This window comes from Anopheles moucheti, chromosome 3 (genome assembly GCF_943734755.1).
Source record: "Anopheles moucheti chromosome 3, idAnoMoucSN_F20_07, whole genome shotgun sequence".
NCBI lineage: Eukaryota > Metazoa > Arthropoda > Insecta > Diptera > Culicidae > Anopheles > Anopheles moucheti.
Genome location: NC_069141.1, coordinates 86,398,162 through 86,424,871, shown reverse-complemented (window position 1 = coordinate 86,424,871; position 26,710 = coordinate 86,398,162). Strand labels below are relative to the sequence as shown.

At 43.5% G+C, this 26,710-nt stretch overlaps 2 protein-coding genes across 2 annotated transcripts in view; one reads left to right on the top strand and one right to left on the bottom strand.

Annotated features, from left to right (window-relative positions):
• Positions 1-22,377, bottom strand: part of LOC128304656 (titin-like) — a 53,295-nt gene extending 30,918 nt beyond the window's left edge. Inside the window, exon 1 of the mRNA XM_053041866.1 lies at positions 22,266-22,377. Coding sequence (XP_052897826.1) covers positions 22,266-22,377 — 112 coding nt within the window. The remainder of the gene's footprint in view (positions 1-22,265) is intronic.
• A 1,487-nt stretch (positions 22,378-23,864) lies between these two features.
• On the top strand, positions 23,865-25,103 carry LOC128303078 (chaoptin-like). The gene has a single exon (XM_053039932.1). The coding sequence runs from the start codon at positions 23,865-23,867 to the stop codon at positions 25,101-25,103; it is 1,239 nt and encodes a 412-aa protein (XP_052895892.1).
• The last annotated feature ends 1,607 nt before the right edge of the window (positions 25,104-26,710 follow it).

The following is a 26,710-nucleotide window of genomic DNA, read 5'->3' as shown; positions in this document are numbered from 1 at the left end:
TTCGAGCAAAATTACTGTACAAGGTGCTACCTCTTCCGTGGATGCTTTCCTGGTATCGGGAATCTGAAAACAGCGGGTTTTGTATGGAATTTCGTACCAGCCCATGGAAAGTTTGAGCGAAATGAAGGATGTTCTCCGTTTCATCCATTTTTCTTAAACTAGTGAACACTCTCACGGGTTTGATAGTATGCAATGCAATATTGATGGGCAAATTTATTCCACGCTGTAGGTTATTTCACCTGCAGCGCAAATTTATTCCACCTCTTGAAAAACATGCTCTCCTGGTATCGAAAATCTGAAAACAATTGTGTGCGCGGCAACGGTATAATGGTTTTCACAGTTGACCAGTTGATTTGGTTATTGGACAAATTTGTCAGCATTTTGTCAACTCTCGTGGCCCTGCACATATTAATGTGAAATTTTATCGTTCGCTTGATTTTCGCATATTAAGTTTGATGCTCCAAGTCAAGATCGGTTGTCCGTGCGTCAAGAAATCCATGAATTTCTGGGCCGATCTCTTCGGTCATTGTGAAGACACTTGCGATCATTTCGTCACATTTACACTTGCACATTTACATCAATATGAAACACACTATGTGCTCCTCAGGCACAATTTGATACTCAGTACCAAATTATAGGTTTACAACACCACAAAACTCTCACTAATTTTTCTCAAACAAACTGAGTTTTCAATGCAAAAAAACGAGACCGCTTTCAGCACGCACGGCAATGTTTTACCAAGACTACTATGATAGGTGCTTCGTTGAATACATCGTTTTTATATCAATGGATACTTAATTTTTTCAAGTATCTTTTTTCGTGTTCTTTTTTAATTTAGATCAACGATTTCGCGGTGATGATCTTCAACCGTATGGATTTAGAATTGGAAATTTTAGATCAATTTCAGTCTAACAACGATGCAAATGTTACCGAGATTACAACAATGTAGTTTGAACAGTATTCTACACGGGGATATGATGAAGTGTTTGGACAGTTTGGGATGGGTGGACATAAGCTGGACCTACAATCCAGCTTCGAATAAGTAATATTCAAGAAAAACAGAAATAGTATTCCAAGAACCATGAGGTTGTAACATCAAACGGAAAGTTCAAAAAATAGAATACATGAATAGGTTGAAGTAAAAGGGCATATAAGGGTTCACGGGGCGGCCAGATGGTGTATTGGTAGCGCAGTCGGTCTGTACAAGACAGGACCACGGAAAAATTTCATTTAGCCCACCAAACCTCCGTACGCAGCACTGACTATCCTACGGGTAAATAAAGTAAAAAAAAAACAAGTAATGGTAGGCTTAAGCATCCTGAAGATGTCGTGCCGATAAAGAAGAAGGAGTTTGAATGCACTGCATTCTTCTCTTGCGTAGCCGTGTAACCGGACCGATATACCTAATCAAATAGAAACAAATGTTTTATATAACCAAGGATATATAAAATTCAAAGATACCAAGGATATTTTCGATCAATTTTCTACCTTTTTAATTAGATTTTGTGCTATAAATTAACTCTGCTGTTAAATTTCCAAAAATCGCACAATCTGCACAAATTGTTTGGGGCCCCCAACACGACGAGGCCCCAGGCGACCGCCTACTCCGCCTACCTTTTGATCCGCCGCGAAATTCGCAAAAAGAAAATCCTGTGTATTGTATGTTTACTGCTTTAAAATTTATATTGCCCAAATGTACGGCGTTCTAACACAATAAACAATCAACATAATTAATCAGCCAATCAAACGTAAATCGAACTGACAATCGAAAACACATTCCCAGACCCCCTTATTACATCCATCAAACACTGTACACTGTGCCATCTGTTCCCGCACGGCCGCCCGGCCGGATACACTTATTACTTCCTACCACACTGTCACGTCAATCTATTTGTCATCCGGCGTTTTGGGGGTAACATTAACTTTTACCCCCCACCGGTCCGTGTCATAACGATCGATGCCCGGGGCACATTTTCACCCTCACTGAGAACCTATTTGTCATCCCGTTAGACTCACACAGTTACCGTAATGTATGCAACAATAGTAATTGATTCATTGTTTTCCTGTCACCATAAATTATACCACACGGTGTCAACCCGGCGCTTGGGTGGCGTCCGGGCGGCTTCGCAGGCAGGGTGCATTTCTCGAAGTCAGTCAAAGGAATTTATTCGTGTTTAGTATTGAGAAGACTCTGCTGCTGAAGTTGGCGAAGAATGTGCCGATGGTACGGGGAAGGCTTATGGGTAGCATATAAATTTGCCAGTTACATACGAGACGATTGTTTCTCCACTGGTGTATGATTGATACGAAACATGGTTCTATTTTATGACCCATTCAAACGTACACCAGGTAAGTGTCTGCTCGACTAACACCTTCACTAACAACTGCCGTACTCTAGAGCACTGCGGCAAGTGAAAGCATTCCGTTTTCTTTCCAGCTGCGGCAGCTTCCAAGCGAAGGTAATAAATTATGCAGAGCTTGATGTCATCTGGGGCATCCCGAGCACTGCTTTTCGGTCTGCACTGCTGCTTCTTTCCATCCCACCCAAGTTGAATGTAAGAACGTCGGGAATGAAAATTCATGTTCATTTCGCCGATGGACGATGCTTCACAGTGGATGGCTTAACTTTAACATCAGCCAGCAACCCTCCAAGCTACACTTAAGTGAGCGGCAACCCACACCACCCGACCCACCACTGACTTATCTTACTCCTTGTGTCTTATCATCCCCCCTCCCCCTACTTTACGCTTCCCCTGTCCCCTGGAGGGATGCTACAGCTGGTGGGTGTTTTTTTTCATCCCTCCATCACACGCAAACGAATGGCAGTGACCACACACCTGCGTACCGAGCAGCAGGCGTACCGGAGGCTACGCCGTTGCTCTAAATTGTTGATTTGGGAGCCATTCTGGAGTGAAATTAAGAAATTCGCTTTTAATGAAGCACTCTCCGGAGGATGATGGGACCGGTTCCGCGTAACAACGCGCGACCCAGCGCGTTCTCCCTCCGGCACACGCGTTAACCACTTGACCGTTTGGTTGCAGTAAAGCGCACCACTTGCATGGTGTTTCCTGCCCTTACACTTTCTTTTAAAACAACACCAACGAAAAGATAGCAACCGAAATACAACAAAAAGTAAGATACTTAGATCCTTTTTTTATGCAAACTCAAAGGAGGGAAACAACAGAATTGCGGGTGGCACGTAAACCAGTGCGCAGCCCAAAATTGTTTCGTGTCTGCATAATGCAGTGCATGTGCGGAGAGGGCAAAACCAAGCTGTGCAAAAGTTTTTAATTAATGGTAGAGTTGTAAGCAAAATCACAAATTTTAATTAGATGATAACGCAAACGAATGCAAAGTGGATGGTTCGTGTTTCAGTCGTTTCAATCGGGGCAATTTTATTTTAGTGAAGAGAAAATGGTGTCCTCCTGGTTGATTTTTTGTGACGACACTTTCGCGGTTTGACACTTGCTAACTAGTTGTGCCATTAGATACGTGCGTTTGCAAATTGGAAAGCAGTGATCCTGTTGAGGGCAAAAGTTAATAGACGATTTGAAAGTATAATTACATTACATAACAATGCCGCTTGATGAAGTTTATAAAAATGTTATTAAATTAATGGACTCGAATTTTTGTGTTCGTAGTTACATAATTTGTAGGTAATTTGTTTTTTTTTGAAGTTCTTTAAAATATTAAGTATTGTGTTTTAAGTCTGTTCAAATAGAGCAGTTTTATGAAGAACTAATTTTCATACAGCCACATCACAGAGCACATCTAAATACTACGAAAATGGCCCTTTGAAGGGACAATTTCATAGAAGAGCTTGAAACGTAAATACACATGGAAAAGTCCTAAATCCGAGTTCATCGGAAGAATTGATGGAGTTCTTCATCTTAAGGAAATAGCTACCAAATCAGAATAAGAACCAAATCCCTAATCAATCGATGCCATTCCGAAAATGTTGACAGCATGGGATGCATTCACAGCGTATATTATCGTAACTGATGAGCTTAGTCCATTTGACATCCCAGGTAACGAGTGAACACGCTGGAACGGATTAAATTCGTCATAAAAGGGTTGACTTATACAATAGAATTCATTACGCAGTTAGAAAAGATAAACAAGCAAAGGCCATAAACAGCAAAAGCGCATGAAAAAAGTACAATCGACAGAAAAGATGGCCAAAATTCACAAACTTTAACGTCCATCAATAAAATTATCAAACGTGAACACAGGATGTTTTATTATGATTTGCTTCCTAAATCTATTATGTTCCATATATTCGTCCCATCGTTAACAGAATTTTCTAGTAAATAAATTGGGAACATCCAAATCCGTACACACGCTATGGGATCGCGTGACATGTTACCAGTTTACCTTTCTTCAAAGTCGTGAGTATAGGTCTTCTGCTACGGCTTTAAAAGTCATTCGCTTTTCTCCTACCAGTGTTGTCCGCTATTCATCATATTTACTCGTGGCTCACCAAGCAGAACTTCCAGCGAAGAAAAATATGCCGTCCGTGCCATGTTTTTGTCTTCGATTATAAAAAATCCCGAAGAGTAACGTTTCATGTCATATACTTTTCATGCAGCTTTCTCTTTATTGCCACTTCGCCGTTTTGCACTTTCTCATCCGGTTTTTCTTAGCGACAAAGTATGATCCCTTTCCTTTAATAACGCCAAATATGCGTGCCTCGGTTGGAAGTGAAATCTTTTCCCGAGGAGGGTCGCAAACCCTGCTGTAAAGCATAATCCATAGCCAACGTGACCAAAGAACGACCGGACGTGAGAGTGGCGAATGAAGATTTATCATACTTCTCAAAACGTGAGAGTCACTTTCACTTGTCTTGGTGCACACACACACAAACGCAGAAGACAAAAAAAAAGGATGAACTCATAAATCTTATCATCTTTTGCGGGATGGCGGAAAAGGGATAGCTCCTAGTGAAAGTGAACAGAATGACATTATTTTTGCCTCCCCACTGGCCCGAAATCTGTGGCAAAGTTAGGCGACAAAAAAAGAAAACTTTGAATGTGCAAGACGGCACAGAGTAGGCGAGTGAGCAAATCGGATGATCTAGCGTGATGAGTGAACGAAAGTTAATCATCTCGAATGATGATTGGGTCAAACGAGCGGGAAAATTGATCTCGCATTCATTCATACGCCGTGGCTGACTGGGCGTCTCCATTATATACATATTTTTTCCCCCCGGCCACAATGGAACCGTTCGGGATTGTGTACACTGGCTGCAACCTCATCATCGTTCGTCATAATTGTGATCGGTGGAAGCGAAGGCACAACACACAGGGCTGGACCGGTGATCCATTTCCATACGGGGAAGAAAATTGGTTGATGAAAAATATGTTCCGGAAGAGGGTCATTGTTGACAGTGCAGGGGGGGGGGGGGGGGGGGGTGGACCATTTTTTTTATCTCGAGCCTAAGCCATGCCTTTTCGCCTTTATGTTACTTATTCTTTTTTGTATCGCTTTATTCGGTGCCTTTTTTTCGTGCGTGTGTGTATCTGTACTTAAAGCAGCTAAAATTGAATTTGTGGTTTTATGTACCATGCCGTTTTATGGGCCATCCCTTTTCATCCTTTCCAGCATACTTTTTTTCCCCTGTGAAAGGATATTACTTCCTTCTTCTCCCGCGATTTTCTTTTCTGTCTTTTCCTCTATACTACCCTCTTTCATCACTTCAATCACAAAATAAAACCGCAAACCACATGCACACACAGACACACACACATACAGAAAGCAGATTCCGTTTGCGCATCATCAGATTTTCTTACAAATACTCACCGAAACCGGGAGTGTCGTCACCGCACCATGACCAGGCGGTTACGGGTGCACAAAACGTAATGCCTGTGGGCCGGTGATGTGATTGGAATAAATTTTCATACAAATGTTACTTAATTATTAACGCCTCGGATACAGCGGCAGCAATGTCCCACTACGTAAAAAAAAAATCGCACCCCAAAGCACCGAGGGGCTGCAGTACACGAGACGCATACGATATCGATTGCCCCAACGTGGACCGTGGCGCCCTGTGACGCGTTTTTGTGCGGCTGGAAAAGGCCTCTCCTGCCATGCCAAGAAAGTAAACCGGTGAATGTTTCATGAGCCTCACATCGGCTTTGTTTTCCCGCCCGCTCGTCCCCAAAAGGGAAGCAAGGAAAGGTACATTTTATCTTGGCATAAGAAAGCAGCGGGAAGAAACTTTATGGCCGACGTTTTGTGTACGGTCGCACAAAACACAAACACCATCGTGACCGAGTGGACGACACGGTGGGCAATAAATAGCAAACCACATTATCCTGCCATTGCCATTTGTATATGGCACACGACCGAAACAATCCCGGGAACGGGACAAGCTGGTGTGAAGTCGTTTTGTATTGGTTTGCGACTGGCCGCGTCGTTCATTTTGCTGCCGTTTGCGGTTCGCTCGATGGTAATGAACAGTACGACCGGAAGATGCGGTCAATATGCTCGATAAGCGGTTGATCCAGCTGCTTCCGCACGGACGTGCAGCGACTGCAGTGATTGCAGTTCAGGGTTCATGAAGCTAGTCTGTTTTTTTTTTCGCGAATAAGAACGTAGATTTCTCTCCTCACAAAAATGGTACGAAAATTATTCTTTCCTTTCAACATTTTAGATGCATAAAATAGGAACTCATCGTGGTGGTGATGATGTAAAAAGCATTGTGCAGAGTTTGTGTTTAAATTTCAACAATAATTCTCCAACGAAAACAAGGCGGAAAGCTGCAGGAATTTCCATATCTTCGCCGTCCAGTTGATTTGCATTTAATACACTATTCAGCTTCATTCACATAAGAATAAGTCACCATCTCCGACCGAGCTCCGATTCCCTCCCATTCTTCCACTTCCACCACCACACGCCACACTGTTCGCGCACCCTTTCGTCCATTAAGAACGAGTGCATGTTTTTTGTTTCTTTCTCTGCCACGCTTCGAGGCTGGCTCTTGGCTTACCATCAGCATCATCTTCACAGCTGCACGACCATGCAAACGATGCTCATAAAAGTTGTGAATGGGATTCCATTTATTTATTCCATACGGCCCCGTACCAAAAATATGCTGATCTTTGCAGCTGGGATGGCTACGGCTGGCTATTGCTACAATATCATCTGCTCATCCCGTGCATTCCCGTTTCGTACCGAGTGTCCGTGCCAAACCAAACGCGCCCGAGGAGCAGTGTAATGAATTCTAATCTTGCAACAACGTTCCTATGCAAGTATGGTAACTCGTTCCGGGCCTCGGTGTGTTCTGGTTTGGAGGTGTTTTTTCCCTTCTTCTACTGCTTTCTGTACAGTTTCCGTGCTTTTCGCTCGAAATGTATGCTGATCTCATAAATTGAATCTGCCAAAACAGGAGTGACTCAGCGGTATGTGCATTAAACTGGTCGATATGAATTTCAACAAGGGCAAGCTTTATTTCAAACTCATTTAACTTCATACTACTAACTCATCGTTCGTGTTAAATGAGGGTTGCGTTAGGTTGTTTAACGTTAGTTTGGGTTTTTTTTTGAATGAATCCTTTCAAAATGACATAAGTATATAAGCTTATCATTTCAAGGGAGGGGAGGCAGGGTGGGGGGGGGAGGTTGCTTGCGAAAACATAATATAATCTCTGATTGATTAGAGTATGTAAATTTCAAATTATTCATGCTCTTTTGATGAATGCTTCGGTGGCAGCCATCAATCATAACACAACAATAAGGTTCGCTGGGACCTACTTGGTTGTACCATACACTACAAATGTGGTGATGTAGGTGAACGAGCAAGTATGGCAGTTTTTGCAACGTTTTTAATACTTCTCAGCATCCAAAACTAAACATGGAAGCCTTTATTCTAACTCACTCCGCTACCTGCTACAACTCACTGATCACTGATCACCGATCGATGTAAAGCCAATTCTGTAACTTTTGCTTACAGAAGCTGTTCAGTTGATGGACATGCTTCATTAAATACCGATTTGTGCCATAACAAACAAAAACCTCTCGTAATCAAGTCATAACAAAAATAAAACATAAAACAATCACAAACCTTGATGCTTTTAGGTACTCATCACAAATAAATCACAATAATACATGAATAATCACAAAATACCCAAAAAGATTTTCGAAGAACATAAAACTGTTTTTTTTTTGTTCAAACCTCTTTCTAAACCTATTTTTCTCACAATTATCTTTGCAGGCAAATCGAAAACTCACAATTTAGCGGGCAACGTTAAAATATGACCCACTTTTCCACACGAACGAGTCATCTGTTAAGGAATGCCACCGTCCCGGATATCATAAAACTGTATCCGAATAGGATCGGAAAAATTTGTCACCTCGTTTAGCCATCCCAGGATCCCCCCCCCCCCCCCCCCCCTCTCCCGAACTCTCGCGACCTTTGACAGGCAAATCTTTCAATTCATTAGCATACAAATGTCGTTGATAATGTTACTTCACAGAGCGAAGGCAAAGGTCAGCGGACAATATCTCTCTCCCCCCCGAGCTGTGAATAAAAACTCGAAAGAAACGGTGTGCCACTATCGCCCATCTTGCTGCCGAGAAACCTCTTTCCCGGAAACGAGTTCCCTGAGACATCCCTTTGTGCTATAAATATCTGAACTTTCAACAAAACCCAATGAGACCCTTCTTCCCGGCTGTCAGGGGTGCACAAGCGCAGCAAAAAACCGGGGATGGCGAAAAATATTCCTCCAAGTGTAAAACATGGGATTGGCGGCGGGGGTTGAAAAATTCGTCCTTATCCTTTCGGTTAGTTCCGTTGGGCGAGAAAGTTTCTTACGCACCTTGTTCCATTTTCACCCGCCAGTGTAACTCTACCGGCTGGCTGACCAAAGATGGCCACTGAATGGTGCCAGCCAGGCTTATCACCTTCCAGAAACCAACGCTACCCTAACCTTCGGATCGGAATCGGACGAAAAGCCCAGATCGAAAGTGGAAGATTAGCTGTAACGGAACCGCCTGGTAGTGGGGCTGGGTTGGTGCGCATTTTGACCGGAAACTTTCACACTGATCCACGGGAAAAACGGCCGTACGCTTTTCAACTAGCGGATGGGTTGGGTGCCCGTTCGATTTTGCTGGAAAGCCCGACGGCTTTCATTGGCACCAGCATCGGCAGCCACGCGGTGTGGGTTTTGTTACCAGATTTCAAAGTTGGAACATCGATCCTCGGTCATGTCAGCGTGAGCAGCCGGTATTAGGGTTATAATTGATGGATTTTAAACTTTCTTTTCTACCTTTCGTCGTTAGCAGTAACAACAAAAAAGTGGATAAGAAAAGCATCTTCCAATCTTTTATCAAAGTACGTGAGAAGATTCTTCAAGCAAAGCTTTGAAGTTCACAAAAGAAAGCGTTCCGCGAGCGGTAATTTTCGACAACCTTTTCGAATGAATTATTCGACATTCTAAAAGCCCGTTACCTATTGCTTGATCTTTCCGCCATCATGAGCGCAGCACGAGTACCAAAACACAGGATGTATTCCACCTACAAACTTAAAAGCGTGAGGACGTGCAATGATTGAAAATTATTTTGGAGGATCTTCAAAAGGCTACGATTGATTCAAACTTTGCTTTTGTTTGGCAAAAGTCTTCGAAACACTGTAATTCTAATTAAATCACTCAAATGAAAGCTGCAAATGATTGTTTCGAAGCAATCCATATTCACACCTCGGTAATTATTTGCCCTGAAGCTTTAAAAGCTAACCGAAACCATTTTACGCATCCCAAGATGCGATTAGTGCAGCTGTGTTTTCTTTATTTTACGGATAATCAGTCTTCTAACTACAACGTACCATAGCCTCCGGGTAGAGAAAATATAAATTGTTTGTAACTCATCGCCATAAACGCTGGATACGGTTCGGGATCAGTGCTTTAGGGAGCAGAAACCACTTCTTGATAAATGTGCTCCTTGCTTGAACATTGACCACTAAGGGTAAACATCTTTTGCCCATAACACACACACACACACACGCGCAACATCAAGGAAAAACGGACAACCGACGCTTTCTCGGAAGGAAAAGCAAGTGAAAGAAAGTGAGGAAGATTTGTTTTCCCAGCTGCAATAATATTGAGATGGAAAACAACTTCGGTCTTTGGAAGGGGTAGAAAGAAGGCCAACAAAGCAAAAGAAGATGCTGATGAGAAGAGCGTTCGTTTAACTGCCCTGTACACAGTCAACAAATCGATAGCGATTGGGACGTTTTCGCTCAGCACAGCAGGCCATGCTACATGCAACATCTTACTTGTCCTTCCTTGCCGGAACCTTTAGTGCTCCCGAAGCATCTTCGGCCGCTTTTCACTGTTATCTCCATTTCCCATCGATACAGGGCGGCCGTGACTGATGGGCCAGCAATCCATTCCCGTAAACCCCAACGCCCGACCTTTTGATGACTTCAGTGCACACTCCAGCACACGGAGTGCGCCGACCTCAAAACCGACATTGTTGATCCAGTCGGCTGGAAAAGATAAATTGGGAACGCACGCAACGACAAAGGCCAATAAACTAGTCCGCCAGCATCAGCACGCCACCCGGCCGTTGCCCGGCGCGATTCGGGCTGAGTATCACATTTGTGAAGTGTTCTGTGTACACACTTTGTGGGTCTTTTTGCTTTTAACGTTGACACCAGGCGGGAGAAGATGTCCAAAGCCTTGGCTGTCTCGTGCGGTAGAAAAGAAACATGCGATGGAAAGGCAAAGCTGCCCAGACATGACGGGGTAAGGCAGAAAGGTGATTAGATGCCGTATGCAATTAATACGGAAGATTTTCGCCCTGCGGGATGACTTGTCCGCTCGTGTCAAAAAAGGGAGGTCAACTGGATGCGTACGCCGCGCCACGTACAATGTGTATGGCGTATCTGATAAGGATACATATGAGGCGGTGTGACAAAGTGGAACAAAATACGGCCGGACATCGGATACGTTGGGAGGGCCAGTTGACTTTGTTTTTTTTTTTTTGCCGGTAAGATTTATTGCGCGGGTGTGGTACGACCATGCTGACTAGAAGCACAGCTCGGGAGATAAATGTATTTTTCTTTGGGGAGAAAGATTCATGCTGAGACAAGCGCCCTGTTTATGGGGCTGTGCAATTATTAATTGTTGGGTTAATTTCTCGTTTATTATGCACAATCTATCATGCTATTACTAAACACCTTCTAGTAAATAGCGCAAGTTTCGTGGAAATATATGGGATATTGGTAATAGTTCTTCCATAATTCTCTGTATTAAGAAACTTATTAAAACACTTTTTTTGAAGTACAACTATTTCGTTTTCAATTTTTGCAGCTATTAAAGTTAGTAAATAGTGTAAAGAAGGTTTGTTAGTTTGTCTAAGTATGTTCAATGTTGTACGATGTTGGACAGATTTCATATATGGCAATATAAAAAAAAACTATTTTAAAAAGGTTAACATTTACTATTTCATAAATGAAATATCAGTTGAGGTCCTATGTATAATGTGAGCATTACTCCGGTGTATAAGTAGACTGTTAACATTTTTTAAATACACTAATCAAACAATTTGTTTTTCTACTACCTACACAATATGCGTAACCGGCATCCCCAGGAAAACAGGTACCAGCTGGTAGACGAACCCAAGACGATCAGAATAGCTCATTAAAACTTATTTCAACCCATCCCCGGGATGCCTGGTAGCTTCACACCCGTAATAGGGTACGGCTAATACATGATTTATCTATCACACATGTTGAACGGAGCAAAACACCCTCGGCAGACCCGCTCACCATGAAAGGACACATGTTCTCGCATCTAAGCCGACACCCGTACCCGAAAGGCATCCGGGCCACGAGTACTCACAACTATCCGAAAACCATTTAATTATTCCAATTATGAAAACTCGCTGCTACCTTTGCTCGCAACGATGCCAATGTTCCCGGGAAACATCCCCCCGGGGGGGTTGGCTCTTTGCATGGCACGGTGAACAGCGCAGGCGAAAGTTTTGAGGAGATGAGAGCGAAAACAAAACGACGAATCGACCGGAACGACCCCGCGTAAAGGAGGATCGAGATCTTTTGGAGCGTAAAAGATGGTTGTCGTTTGCGAAAGCGGGTTCTCGTTTTGATGCCGAGTGGAGCCAGCAGATTTTGTCGGAGATTGTTGCACGTGGTTTCAGTGAAAAACGCTTCATAACGTGTTAGTGGGTGTACGGTTTTCAACCCAGCAGTTCCCGTTCGGTGAGAAACTGTACCCCTAGCACAATTACATTTGATCCAATTAACATCTAATCTAAACGTCTTGTGCGACGGTAGCGAACGGTACGCTATCGTAGCTCTCTTGCCGGATTGTGCCAAGTGTTTAGGAATAGAGGGAAATGTTATTAATTAATCAGCTGTTATACTGTAATCTAAACGCTTTCCCATTACATTACCCCCATCAACGCCCGTAAACGGTGCGGTGTCCCTAGCGCGTTTGCATGGGTGACTCAAAATAGAACTTTCCTTCCGTGTGTTTATGTGTACTGCGGCAGCTTTAGATGTAATTCGAAACCCATCACTTCCACGTGCAAAACGAACAACTAGCTCGACATCTTACTCTGTGCATGATTGGAAAATCATTACACTATGCCCGCCAGTTCATCACGTTTACGTCATTTGATGCGCCGAAGCGTGAATCAGAAACGGGGAAATAACGCAAGGCGTTCGAGCCCTTGGGAATTACACTTACTCCCAACGTTTGGAAGGTTCGCAAAATGATCCTTCACGCAAGCTTTTCCGTCACTTTCGCTGGCAAATGCTTTCAGGCGTAACAGGATGAATGGGTTCTGTGCTGGCAGATTTTGCACCGATCGCTCTTTCTTATTAGTTAGTTTACGCCCGATCGAAAATGACACCGCTTGCACAAGCATCGGTAAGATGCTAATAAGAGTTTCTGGCTCGTTTGCATAACTTTGCAAACTTCTGCCCAAAGCATTCCGTCTTTCATATTTTCGCTGTAAAATGTATTTTTTCACCATTTACACTTTGAGGGAAATATGAGCGTTGAGCGTAAATTCGATAAAATTTTGTAGGGGAATTTCCGGGCAGGAAAAACAATATTTGTAACTCGAAAAAAAGCGATGCTATATGAGTAGGGAAATTAATTTTAAGTTATTTGCTTTGATTATGCTACCCTGAAAATGCAGCCTTAATTGTTATTAATGTTATTCAACAAATAGATCGGTAAAGTAACTGCTGAACTGCTTCCAATATGTGTTGGCATGTGAGTGTAAATTCAAAAGCTTCCAACATCAACAAATAGCACGAAGATATGCTTTGGATTTCTAGCTTGATATAGAACCGTAAAGTGAATATTTGTTCTTTGTTTCATTGTACTTACCATCAATACATTGTGTGTATTTCATTGAAAAGTGAAGGTCTTGTCTTTGCAGAATGTATAAGAGAACACAACAAAAGAGGTTGATCGTAGATCGAGAATATGTTATTGTAAATTTTAAGTATCTCGTTGTTAAATTCTGTGTCCTCTCGCTAGAATCCATACGTTAGAAGCTATTCCTGAATGCAACATACCCAAGGGATGTGAAATCACATATGCTCAGATTCATTGGAATCTATAATCTGATGATTGTATTACTCTTGCCATTTGAAACATAGTTACGTGTTATGTGTATTGTTTAATGTTTTGGACATCACAAACCAGCTTGATTGCAATGCTAGCCGTAAGATGAACAAGATGTACGATGGAATACTTAGTTCGAAACAGCGATACCTTCAGGAAGGCCTGCTGAACAGTGAGAACTTGAAAAAGAGTGAGCGTGAGGGAAGGGAGATACTATTAGCCGGAAATTTACGAATGGTTCGTTAAAGATTGTACAGAATGCGTCAATTTCGTGCTATCATTGTTGCTGTTGAATACTCCACAAAATACTGTACAGTCGGCTACTTACTAATCGCAGCATTAAATATATACACGCATCGACAATAGTTCCACGAAATTGACCCGTAAAGTTAAACCAAGTGACAGCGTCTATGGCGTAGGTTATCAGGCTGAAACAGCCTGATCAGTCTCAAATCCTACCAAACATTAGCACTTCAAAAAATAGAATAATCAACTTTGCAAGGCTACGTTAGAAGTCACAACGCTCTACAGGTTTTCTTTTTACAACTCAAAACTCGGTTGTTATCTGCAAATGGGTATTTAAAGAGATTTCGTCTTTGGGAACTGTGCTTAGTTTCAATCTTTCGTTCGAGCCGTACAGTTCCCGAATTTCCGTGCTGCAATGGGCTGGCTGTACAGCTTATCACTTTTAAGGTAAAGTCGTTTCTACAGTTGCCAAACTTGGGCGTGTAAGATCACTTATGGTTTTATTTCAACTGTTTCCCTTGGTGTAGTGTTTTAATCGCCTGCAGTTTCGTTACTGCTGAGTATAGTTACCCAAGCTACAAGGCATACCACAGGCAACCCGAAAGGAATGCACCCAGAGGACGGCCGTTAAATGGAATTCAAAAATGGCCACGGTACAGTTGCAGTGAATCTAATCCGAGCTACGATTGTATATTTCGCGATGTGTCAATCGATAGAAGTTCTCCCGGTGCTTACTTCGGTGATGTTGAGACAACGCGTAACAGCCAGAAAAACATTACATTCGAAAAATCAGTCATGAAAAAGCTACCGGAGACACTGTTAGACTCGTTCAGAAAAGTCGAGAAGCTCGATCTGACTGACCTCCAGATAGAGGAAATCGAACCGAACGTCTTCACAAACGGTATCTACATCCGGGAACTGTATTTGGGCTGCAACGATATTCGCGTATTACCACATGGTGTGTTTCATAACATGAGGTCTCTTGAATTGTTGGTGCTGAATCGGAACCTCCTCGAGCATTTGCCATGGAACATCTTTGCCAATACATCTAATCTCATCGAACTGTCGATTGCGGACAACAACCTGGGGCGAATCGATGATAATACCTTCAAGAATGTTAAAAATTTGAAGCAGCTATCATTGCCCAACAATAATCTCACCAACATTGACCTTTCGCTCATTCCGAGCCTTATCTCGGCAAATGTCAGTTCCAACTTGCTAACGACATTGGCAATCTCGGTGGCTGTGGTCGGACTCGATGCCTCGCACAATCGCATCAACACAGTGACGGGTCCAAGCAATGGAGAGCTCGAGAGTCTCTTTTTGCAACATAACAATCTAAAAAACATCGCATGGCTTAAGCGCTATTCCGGACTGATCGTTTTGGATCTTTCATACAATGAGCTAGAAAAGGTAACAGACAATCACTTCAAGAATTCGTACCGTCTAGAGAAATTATACCTGTCTAACAACCGGCTGGTGGCGTTGAACCTGAATTCCGCACCTATCCGAACACTCAAGACACTCGATGTCCGGCACAACCATCTACTGGTTGTGGAAACGAACAAGGATCAGTTCAATACCCTAAAGGAGCTGTATCTCGATCACAACGCGATCGTGAAGCTCAAGCTCAGCTCCATAAACATGCTCCAAAACCTCACAATATCGCACAACGATTGGGATTGCAAAAATCTGGACGAACTGTTTCGAAATGTGTCCAAATCGGTGATTCATGACAGTGACCGCTCCTGCAAGGTAAACTATAAACTCAAACAAGGCATTTGCTGCAAGGAAAGTGACAAACCGTACCTGGAACGACTGATACAGCTCAAAAGTCCAAGCAGCGACGCAGAAATGCTCGATAGTGACGAATCCAATCCAGAGTCTGAACTTAACGGGCTGAAGAGTGATATCGGGCGGCTAACGAAAATCGAGGAGCTTCTTCAAGACCTGCAAACTAACATAGCTTGGATAAAGAGCAAGATGAATGATGATGATTCGCCCAGTAGCACCGATAGACCCGATAGACCGTAAGCACCAAGATACAGAAGTAGTGGAGCAGAAGGAACTAGCTCTACCCAATCAGTACACTGAGGAAAATCAAAGGGAGGTTGATATTAAAATGGAGGATGTATGTTCGTCACCGAAGAAATCTGTGCGAGCAGGGCAGAAATAAAATGTATAAGAATTTATGCAACTATTGAATTTTAAAAGTCGAACCATTGAACTTAATCGAAAGTCGAATCGAAAGCAGTTCGCACAGCTAACAGTGAAACTGTTGAGAAAATGTTGCTTGCAAAATGTTGAGAATATGTTTTAACGGCTAATACTATGCATTCCAGCCGACGACACCACGCCATGACCAGTGTGTATGACAAAACATTCGCTTTGCATCATATCACAAAATGTGGGCTCCATGCTCCGATGTAGAGCACAACTCAATGAGGAAGATCACTGGCAGAGGATTAAAATACTGCAACATTTAAACAGACAAACATCTTTCAAAAAAATCATCCCTCATGACCCGTACACTTCGTAGGAGCATTTCCGATCTTTCTGTTCCACAGCCCAAACCATTTTCTGTCACTCCCACAAGTTGACTTACGAACGGTGAAATTCAATTTCTTCGCCAACCAACCGCCTATCCTATTCGGCGAAGTGAGAACTTTCTCCAGCCTTCGCTAATGGTTGCCGACTGCGGGGTGAACGTAAAGTTACAATATCAATCGTTAACCGAGGTTCTGCAAAAGGTAGTCATGGGGTTCGGGAAGTGTTCCGTAGACCAGCTACGGAATAATTCCTTTCCATTCGGCGCGTTACTTTGTCGACCTTTCTCCGGAAGGGAATTATTGTTATTCACTTCTCAGCAAGATCGCTACTCCCGGGGATATTTCCACATTAAACGTGTTGCCCTATCGAGCCCGTCCGTGACCATGTTCGATGAGACGCAGAGGTAAACATTGGTAAACCCGACTGCAAAAAAGCGGCACAGACGCGAACTTCCGCTTTTTTTTTGCCAAACGGCTAACAACCTTTCCACTCACTAACGATAATCCTGTTCCCAATGTCGAGGACGTGAACGATGATGAGGATGATGATGGTGATGACGCTCGGATGGTGATTGTGAAGCGAAAAGCTGATTTCGAGCTAAAACGATGACATTAAGCTGAAAAGCATTCGGCTTGGTTTGGATCGACGAAGAAATCCAGCTAGACGGAAAATGGGTTTCCTTCATTGACAATGTGCACTATGTTCACGCCCGCTGCGGGCATTTCACTGGAAAAAGCTCGTTCAAGCCGTGTATCTGGCATTGTTAAAGTTTGACAAAGTAAAGGGTATAAATCAGTTGGAAAGATTTCTGAAGCATTCGTTTAAAGACAGTCAGCAACGTCCCAAGCCATTATGCTTAATTTTCGTGGTACAAGAATCGAGCTCGAAACATACGTCTCTATCCTGGACGGATTTTTTGTCCGCCATGACGTTGCAATCAATTTCACCGTACGTCGATTATGTTGCTACGTTTTATTTCCGCTGCCTCCGGTTCCAACGGGATGTCACTGTACCTTTATCCTTGGCGTTTTGTTACATGTACTACTCGTAGCTTCTCGAGCTAATTCCAACGCGTTGGTTGGGAAAAGCAAGAAAAGCAAAGAAACGTTGATCGTGCAATCATTCGGTGTTCTGCATTTTCATTGCGCCTTCCGTTCCCTGCCATCCTGATGTCGATGCTACCCATGGACGAATTCCAGCAAATCGGTAATGCAAGCGTTCGAGCATGAAATGAACGCCAGCGATGGCGGTGGATGAACAAATCGATTTAGTTACGTGTGAAAGCGCTACCAACGCTGTTCCGTCGCTTGAATTGTTCGAACGCGCGATGCGATTAGCTGCGAGATTGATAGTCTTTAGCAAATGCACACGAACCAGTTCCACAACAAACAGGGAAAGAAAATTCGTACATCCCAGTTGTGATGTGTTTTGCAATATGGTATTAGACAAAACAAACATGAGGCCAAAATGTGATTTGAATTTTTGCGTAATGGAGCGCATTACGCAACGCACGGTGAATAAAATCACCCCACATTTCCACACACAAAACCACCCCAGTCGAAATGCCTCAGCCCCAAAAGAAAGAGGGAAGAAATTCGAAACCCTTGATGAATGTGAATAAATTGAGCGATCGTCGGGTTGTGGGGGGTTTTTTTTCTTGCTTTCGTTGGAACGTTGGCAAACGGGACGTAATAATGAGCCGAACATGCAAACATGCGGCGAACATCATGCTCAAACACCATTTACGCTAATGGAGTTCGGGCCGAAGAGTTTTTAGAAACAATTTGCAGCCACACATTCTGTCATGATGGGCCTTCACTTTAGAGGGGGAGGGGTTTCGGGGCAAAATATTGCAATTCCAATTCCCATCCCTAAGCCAACGCCTCAAAACGCCCTACGCCACACCGGGACACCACCGGAGGTTATCGTGTCAATTACTGCCGCTGGTTCGTTCGAGCGGTTGCAGCGAGTGTACGGGGAAGTGGTCTTTTAGCCTTTTTATTCGCCTTTCCGTAGGATAAGTTTTACATTCCGTAAGGGACATTTTTACCACTCTTTCAGACCCGCTTCCATTACCGTCCGGGAGGCAATGTAGTAAACCTTTTGCGGAATGTCATCTGCATACAGTAATGGTGGATAGCGTTGGCAAAACCCTCTTCAAGTGACTCACCATGAGAAGGTATTGCAGGAGAAAAAATGAAAACCATTTTCGGGGACATTCTATCGTTCCTTTCGAACTGTCTCTTAATGGGAAATTGTCGCACACATTCGAACCTTGGAACAGGCGGAAGCTAAACCGGAAAACGGCTGACTGGAGAGATTTTTTGCCTCACCATTCACCATTTTCCACGTGTGTCTTTGGGTGTGTGTGTGTGTGTGTGTGTGTGTGTGTGTGTGTGTGTGTGTGTGTATAATTTGTTCACAAGGAAAAACTTTCTCAGCACAATTTTGAAATCGCTCGAAATGGGCCACTATAAAGTGCTTCCCATATTTCGCCATCCAACCTTCCCACACGTGGGAAAAGTTGAATCCCTCACGATGACAACATGAAACGTCGCTGTATCTATCTCTCACGGTTTTGTTTTTTCGCATTTGGCTCGACCGACTTTCTGGTGGGACATTATTAAAAAAAACACACACACCAGAAGGTACTAACCTTACCAATCCGCACGCCTGGAGTTAGGCTTCGGCTGATGGCCACCATTTGACCCATTTTACACATGTTCATTACATACTATCAAAATTCTACAATCTGCATCTTCCATCGGTTGGCCTCGCCGGTTTCATCGTTGTGTGTGTGGCCTTTCCGGTGGGGCACACAGAATTGGGAAAGTTTCTCGCGCTACAACCACTTGCCCTGCTCCTGCCTTTGCCGATGCAATGGTGGCCCAAGTACCGCCATGCGCTCACGGTAGGTTTGGCTAGCTTCATACCCCAAGAGTCGTACCACACTACATTATGATGGCTCGTCGCGCACGTAATCCGGAATAGGAAATGTTCCCAATGTGTGCCACGCAGCCGGTGTCCCTCCCCTCGCGGGGAACCGAAAGGAAACCGTGTTCGGCAACACGAAACAATAGCGAGCCAAGGTTTCAGCGTCAACTTTTCCGACTGTTTGTGCGCACTTTCCTAAAGTCATGTGCAGGAAACTTGTCCTTTCCCGCAACCCAACAGGCTCGAGTAACTTCGAGGAAGAAAAGCAGTGGCTGGTCTCATTCAACCATCGGCACGATGGTTGTAGGATGTGTAATAGAGTTTTTCATGGGGTGAACTAGCCCTTCCTCGCTCGTTTCTGACTCTTTCCCGATCGACACGGCTGATGTTAATTTTTCCATTCCATGCAGTAAAGCCCAAGCCCGAGCCCGATCTGGTTCAATGATACGGGGTGTAACTCGAACGCCCCAACAAAAGCTAGTTTGGTTGAAGTTTTTCACATTTTCTTTACCACCTGCTCCCCACACTGCCTTGTCAATACCCGTTCTCCATTGTGAATTAACGATTCCAGAGTCTTGCAATTCTTGCGACTCTTGAACAGCTGTGCAAAGAGGCAAGGCAATGGGGATGGAATGGGACGTGTAGGGCCAGGTTTGTTTTGTGTTTGTATTTTTGCGTTCATGTCTAACCAAAGCCCAACCACCCGACCACTCGTCGCTTTCATGCGTGATTCGAAGAGGCGTTGGAGTTTTGTTGTCAGTTGTTAGCCAGCAATCGAGCCTGATTGCCCACAAACGCTTCTGTGGTTAGGCCGGAGGACGATGGCACGGAAACTTTATCTTTCAGCTGCTACATGTGCAAGGGAGTTGGATGCAGCAATGTAGGGCATACTCTCCGAGTTATGTTTGTGATGCTTTGTATCAATGCCATTAGTACAGGTTCTTCTCGTTAACCAGGCAGAAGCATAAAGGGAAACTAATCTTAAATTGTGGTTTTACACTATTCGAACAGCCAATCATTCTTTGATGAGTGTCATTGTACAGGCAATGGACTTTTGCGAATGGACAAGATTGAAGTAAACAAGTGAAAGATTAATAAAGAAGCACAATTGCTCAATAAAAGCGACATGTCCGAACCTACGTAACGTATTCTCTAGGTAGAAGTTGAGCGCCTACACGTATGCAATATGTATGCAAATGCTATGTAACAATTTACGAAAAAGGTATATTTAATTGATACATTCAAATGCTATTCGTAGCATTAGAAATAGAACAATACGTGTATCTTATAATTCTAATACGTTAAGGATTCCTATTCATGGATCAGCTTTGTGCGCTCAAGTCTGAGCCTAAAGGTATGCAAAAAAAATCTTTTTTTTTTGTTTCTTCATACTATACTATATAAATACTATATGCGGCTTGGTGAAGGACATCACTATGTTGTTGAATTAATTAATGAAGTCAAAGTATAAAAGATATAACTTTCTGCGATAACAAACTGCTAAGGGACTATTTTAACAGTTCTTTTTTATAAAACCGGTAGGTATATTTAGTTCAGATAACCATGTACCAGCTCTAGTATCATTTTGTATAATTTGATTTATATTTCCACACAGTGACATTCTCCTTGAGAAATACACAGTCCAGATAATAGCGCATTCAATCATCACAATTCCAATCCACTCCAAGAGCCTTTCGAAACTTCACACTAATCAAATTCAACTGCAAAACGAGAAATATTTAACGCAACGCTGGCAGAAGTGGGCAGAAAAAAAACAATAAACAGCATCGAAAATCCAACCGGCTTTATTAAACGGAAACTTTTACTTTTCAATCAACTCCTGGTGCCCGTGAATCGTGAATTTATTAAACACTTTTCCCTCGCCCTCCAGCGGGTCACGAAGTCTTCCAATTCCTCGAAAGTAGCTCTCGAAAAGTTGCCACCGTGTTGGCGCCAATGGAAATCGTGACGCAAAGTAGCAAGTTGCGCTTCACAGGGAAGCGGGAAAAAAACGCACGCACAAACCCCAAGACATAGGCTGTATGGTAGGGAAAAAAGCCCCAAAAAGCAACGTTTCTCGAAATAAATAAAAAAAAAAACAATTCCTTTGTCCCTTTCTGGTCTGCGCGATTCCAAACGCCAGGCCACGGTTCGGGAGAAAACCGAAATGTAATTAATTTATCCAATAAGTCTTCCGCAGCTCAATGAAAGTCAACCTACCGAGCGGAAGGGCCTAAAAGCGAAGCATTGGGTAAGGGATTGGAGGGGATGCGTTTTGGCCTGGGAGGGAAATTTTAATGAGCTGGAACTGCTTCTCAGCCCAACCGTGCAGGCGTCCGCCTAATCACACCAGCCGCGGAAAGTACGGATAGGAAAACAGGTGGGATGGTGGGAAGACGGGGCGCGAGGTGAACAGTGGAAAAAGCGCTTCGTGTCACTTTACCGGTGAACGGAACACAACTTGTCACTTTCTCCGCCCTGTCCCATCAAGCTGAGGGAAAAACGGAAAATAATGAACCCCGGTGACGTTTAAATTGTTTATCCTAAACTAATTAAGCTCGGACCGGCCGAAACCCCCTGGGCTGTTGAAGAAGGGTGCTTAAAGATCCAACGTTCAGTTTCGATGGGTTCTATGTTTGGTAAGGTTAGACTCTCTTCGAACGGGAGCTTGGGCATGGAACAATCAATCGATATAACATCGCTAGTGGGAAAATTCTTTACGGTTGCCAATGCTTAACCAGCACAACCAGATGGAAACAGGTTTAAGCGTACTAAGTGAACTTCTCTTACTCTCAACTGTCATGTTTGAAGTTTTTTCAATTGGTATGAATTATCCTCCAATAATATTTGGGCAAATTAGTTTTGCCAAGTATACCGGAATCGTCTTCACATCGTATCATCGATATGTCTTGTGCTGACATTTGAAGAGGCGACTTACCTTTCCTTCGATGGCGGCCATTGCTCTGCAGGTGATGATTATCCAGAAAGTATCCATCCAGCGAGTTGAACAGTGTGAGCAAGTACACCAGCACGAGCTTTTCGAGCCACATTTTCCCACCACATTCAGCACCACCACCCGGTTCCGGTGGTGTGCAAGTCGTAACGGCAGCGACACTGGCAACAGGCGCGTTATCGATAGTACCGGTTGTAGTTGCAAATGCAAACAATCACTAATCACTGCGAAACACTCAACACACGCGCATGATATGCGCAAAACTGGGAGGCGTAATTATGATTTGCTGTAGGAAATGATTTTCACAATGTTCTACAACTTCAGCTTAATTTGTCACTGTGATGCACACGTGCCATTTAGTATGGTTTTTGCATGGATATGCTTTCCAGAAATGCAAATGCTTGAAAGCACATGGTCACTGAATCACCTGACATTTCGTGGTGTTGGCGTGGTTATCGTCATGTTTTACTGCAAACGATTTCTTGGAATATCGAAACAAAAAAATATAGTTTTACTGTCGCCTTTCGAAACACAGTGTTATGTTATGTGTTATGTGTATTGTTTAATGTTTTGGACATCACAAACCAGCTTGATTGCAATGCTAGCCGTAAGATGAACAAGATGTACGATGGAATACTTAGTTCGAAACAGCGATACCTTCAGGAAGGCCTGCTGAACAGTGAGAACTTGAAAAAGAGTGAGCGTGAGGGAAGGGAGATACTATTAGCCGGAAATTTACGAATGGTTCGTTAAAGATTGTACAGAATGCGTCAATTTCGTGCTATCATTGTTGCTGTTGAATACTCCACAAAATACTGTACAGTCGGCTACTTACTAATCGCAGCATTAAATATATACACGCATCGACAATAGTTCCACGAAATTGACCCGTAAAGTTAAACCAAGTGACAGCGTCTATGGCGTAGGTTATCAGGCTGAAACAGCCTGATCAGTCTCAAATCCTACCAAACATTAGCACTTCAAAAAATAGAATAATCAACTTTGCAAGGCTACGTTAGAGATCACAACGCTCTACAGGTTTTCTTTTTACAACTCAAAACTCGGTTGTTATCTGCGAATGGGTATTTAAAGAGATTTCGTCTTTGGGAACTGTGCTTAGTTTCAATCTTTCGTTCGAGCCGTACAGTTCCCGAATTTCCGTGCTGCAATGGGCTGGCTGTACAGCTTATCACTTTTAAGGTAAAGTCGTTTCTACAGTTGCCAAACTTGGGCGTGTAAGATCACTTACGGTTTTATTTCAACTGTTTCCCTTGGTGTAGTGTTTTATTCACCTGTAGTTTCGTTACTGCTGAGTATAGTTATCCAAGCTACAAGGCATACCCAAGGATTGCACTCAGAGGGCAGAAGCAAAATTGTAGGGATTCTAATACTAGCTTCGACAGAAACCAAAAGCAAACTGTCCTTAGTGAATCTAGCTCGCGGTACAGTTGCAGTGAATCTAATCCGAGCTACGATTGTATATTTCGCGATGTGTCAATCGATAGAAGTTCTCCCGGTGCTTACTTCGGTGATGTTGAGACAACGCGTAACAGCCAGAAAAACATTACATTCGAAAAATCAGTCATGAAAAAGCTACCGAAGACACTGTTAGACTCGTTCAGAAAAGTCGAGAAGCTCGATCTGACTGACCTCCAGATAGAGGAAATCGAACCGAACGTCTTCACAAACGGTATCTACATCCGGGAACTGTATTTGGGCCTCAACGATATTCGCGTATTACCACATGGTGTGTTTCATAACATGAGGTCTCTTGAATTGTTGGTGCTGGATCGGAACCTCCTCGAGCATTTGCCATGGAACATCTTTGCCAATACATCTAATCTCATCGAACTGTCGATTGCGGACAACAACCTGGGGCGAATCGATGATAATACCTTCAAGAATGTTAAAAATTTGAAGCAGCTATCATTGCCCAACAATAACCTCTCCAACATTGACCTTTCGCTCATTCCGAGCCTTATCTCGGCAAATGTCAGTTCCAACTTGCTAACGACATTGGCAATCTCGGTGGCTGTGGTCGGACTCGATGCCTCGCACAATCGCATCAACACAGTGACGGGTCCAAGCAATGGAGAGCTCGAGAGTCTCTTTTTGCAACATAACAATCTAACAAACATCGCATGGCTTAAGCGCTATTCCGGACTGATCGTTTTGGATCTTTCATACAATGAGATAGAAAAGGTAACAGACAATCACTTCAAGAATTCGTACCGTCTAGAGAAATTATACCTGTCTAACAACCGGCTGGTGGCGTTGAACCTGAATTCCGCACCTATCCGAACACTCAAGACACTCGATGTCCGGCACAACCATCTACTGGTTGTGGAAACGAACAAGGATCAGTTCAATACCCTAAAGGAGCTGTATCTCGATCACAACGCGATCGTGAAGCTCAAGCTCAGCTCCATAAACATGCTCCAAAACCTCACAATATCGCACAACGATTGGGATTGCAAAAATCTGGACGAACTGTTTCGAAATGTGTCCAAATCGGTGATTCATGACAGTGACCGCTCCTGCAAGGTAAACTATAAACTCAAACAAGGCATTTGCTGCAAGGAAAGTGACAAACCGTACCTGGAACGACTGATACAGCTCAAAAGTCCAAGCAGCGACGCAGAAATGCTCGATAGTGACGAATCCAATCCAGAGTCTGAACTTAACGGGCTGAAGAGTGATATCGGGCGGCTAACGAAAATCGAGGAGCTTCTTCAAGACCTGCAAACTAACATAGCTTGGATAAAGAGCAAGATGAATGATGATGATTCGCCCAGTAGCACCGATAGACCCGATAGACCGTAAGCACCAAGATACAGAAGTAGTGGAGCAGAAGGAACTAGCTCTACCCAATCAGTACACTGAGGAAAATCAAAGGGAGGTTGATATTAAAATGGAGGATGTATGTTCGTCACCGAAGAAATCTGTGCGAGCAGAGCAGAAATAAAATGTATAAGAATTTATGCAACTATTGAATTTTAAAAGTCGAACCATTGAACTTAATCGAAAGTCGAATCGAAAGCAGTTCGCACAGCTAACAGTGAAACTGTTGAGAAAATGTTGCTTGCAAAATGTTGAGAATATGTTTTAACGGCTAATACACCACGCCATGACCAGTGTGTATGACAAAACATTCGCTTTGCATCATATCACAAAATGTGGGCTCCATGCTCCGATGTAGAGCACAACTCAATGAGGAAGATCACTGGCAGAGGATTAAAATACTGCAACATTTAAACAGACAAACATCTTTCAAAAAAATCATCCCTCATGACCCGTACGCTTCGTAGGAGCATTTCCGATCTTTCAGTTCCACAGCCCAAACCATTTTCTGTCACTCCCACAAGTTGACTTACGAACGGTGAAATTCAATTTCTTCGCCAACCAACCGCCTATCCTATTCGGCGAAGTGAGAACTTTCTCCAGCCTTCGCTAATGGTTGCCGACTGCGGGGTGAACGTAAAGTTACAATATCAATCGTTAACCGAGGTTCTGCAAAAGGTAGTCATGGGGTTCGGGAAGTGTTCCGTAGACCAGCTACGGAATAATTCCTTTCCATTCGGCGCGTTACTTTGTCGACCTTTCTCCGGAAGGGAATTATTGTTATTCACTTCTCAGCAAGATCGCTACTCCCGGGGATATTTCCACATTAAACGTGTTGCCCTATCGAGCCCGTCCGTGACCATGTTCGATGAGACGCAGAGGTAAACATTGGTAAACCCGACTGCAAAAAAGCGGCACGGACGCGAACTTCCGCTTTTTTTTTGCCAAACGGCTAACAACCTTTCCACTCACTAACGATAATCCTGTTCCCAATGTCGAGGACGTGAACGATGATGAGGATGATGATGGTGATGACGCTCGGATGGTGATTGTGAAGCGAAAAGCTGATTTCGAGCTGAAACGATGACATTAAGCTGAAAAGCATTCGGCTTGGTTTGGATCGTCGAAGAAATCCAGCTAGACGGAAAATGGGTTTCCTTCACGCGCGCACTTCACCATTCCACACTCACTAGCACTCATGCACGGGCGCCATTTGGTCGTTCCGAGCGTGAGGGCCCGGATGTGGACAAAAGTATTTAGCATATAAATGGACGACTAATTTATGATTATTTCACATCCACTCGCACCCGATTTGCTGCTCCAAACAATTCCAAGCACCCCAGCCTGCTCACCGATCCCATGGCCGAGGGTCCCCTGAGCTGTGTTGGTTTGATTTGTTTTCTGCTCACAGCACACCTTACCACATCAGCTGCGGTTGTGGAAGAGGGTGGTAGATGCAGGAAACGTACGGAAGCACACTTAAGCCGGATTACAAACTTTGCCATTTGCCACCACGTTTCCGGTGCGTCGCATTGATTCGTGCCTAATGTGGTCCTAAGATTCGCATAAGCATAAGACACTCCACTCCG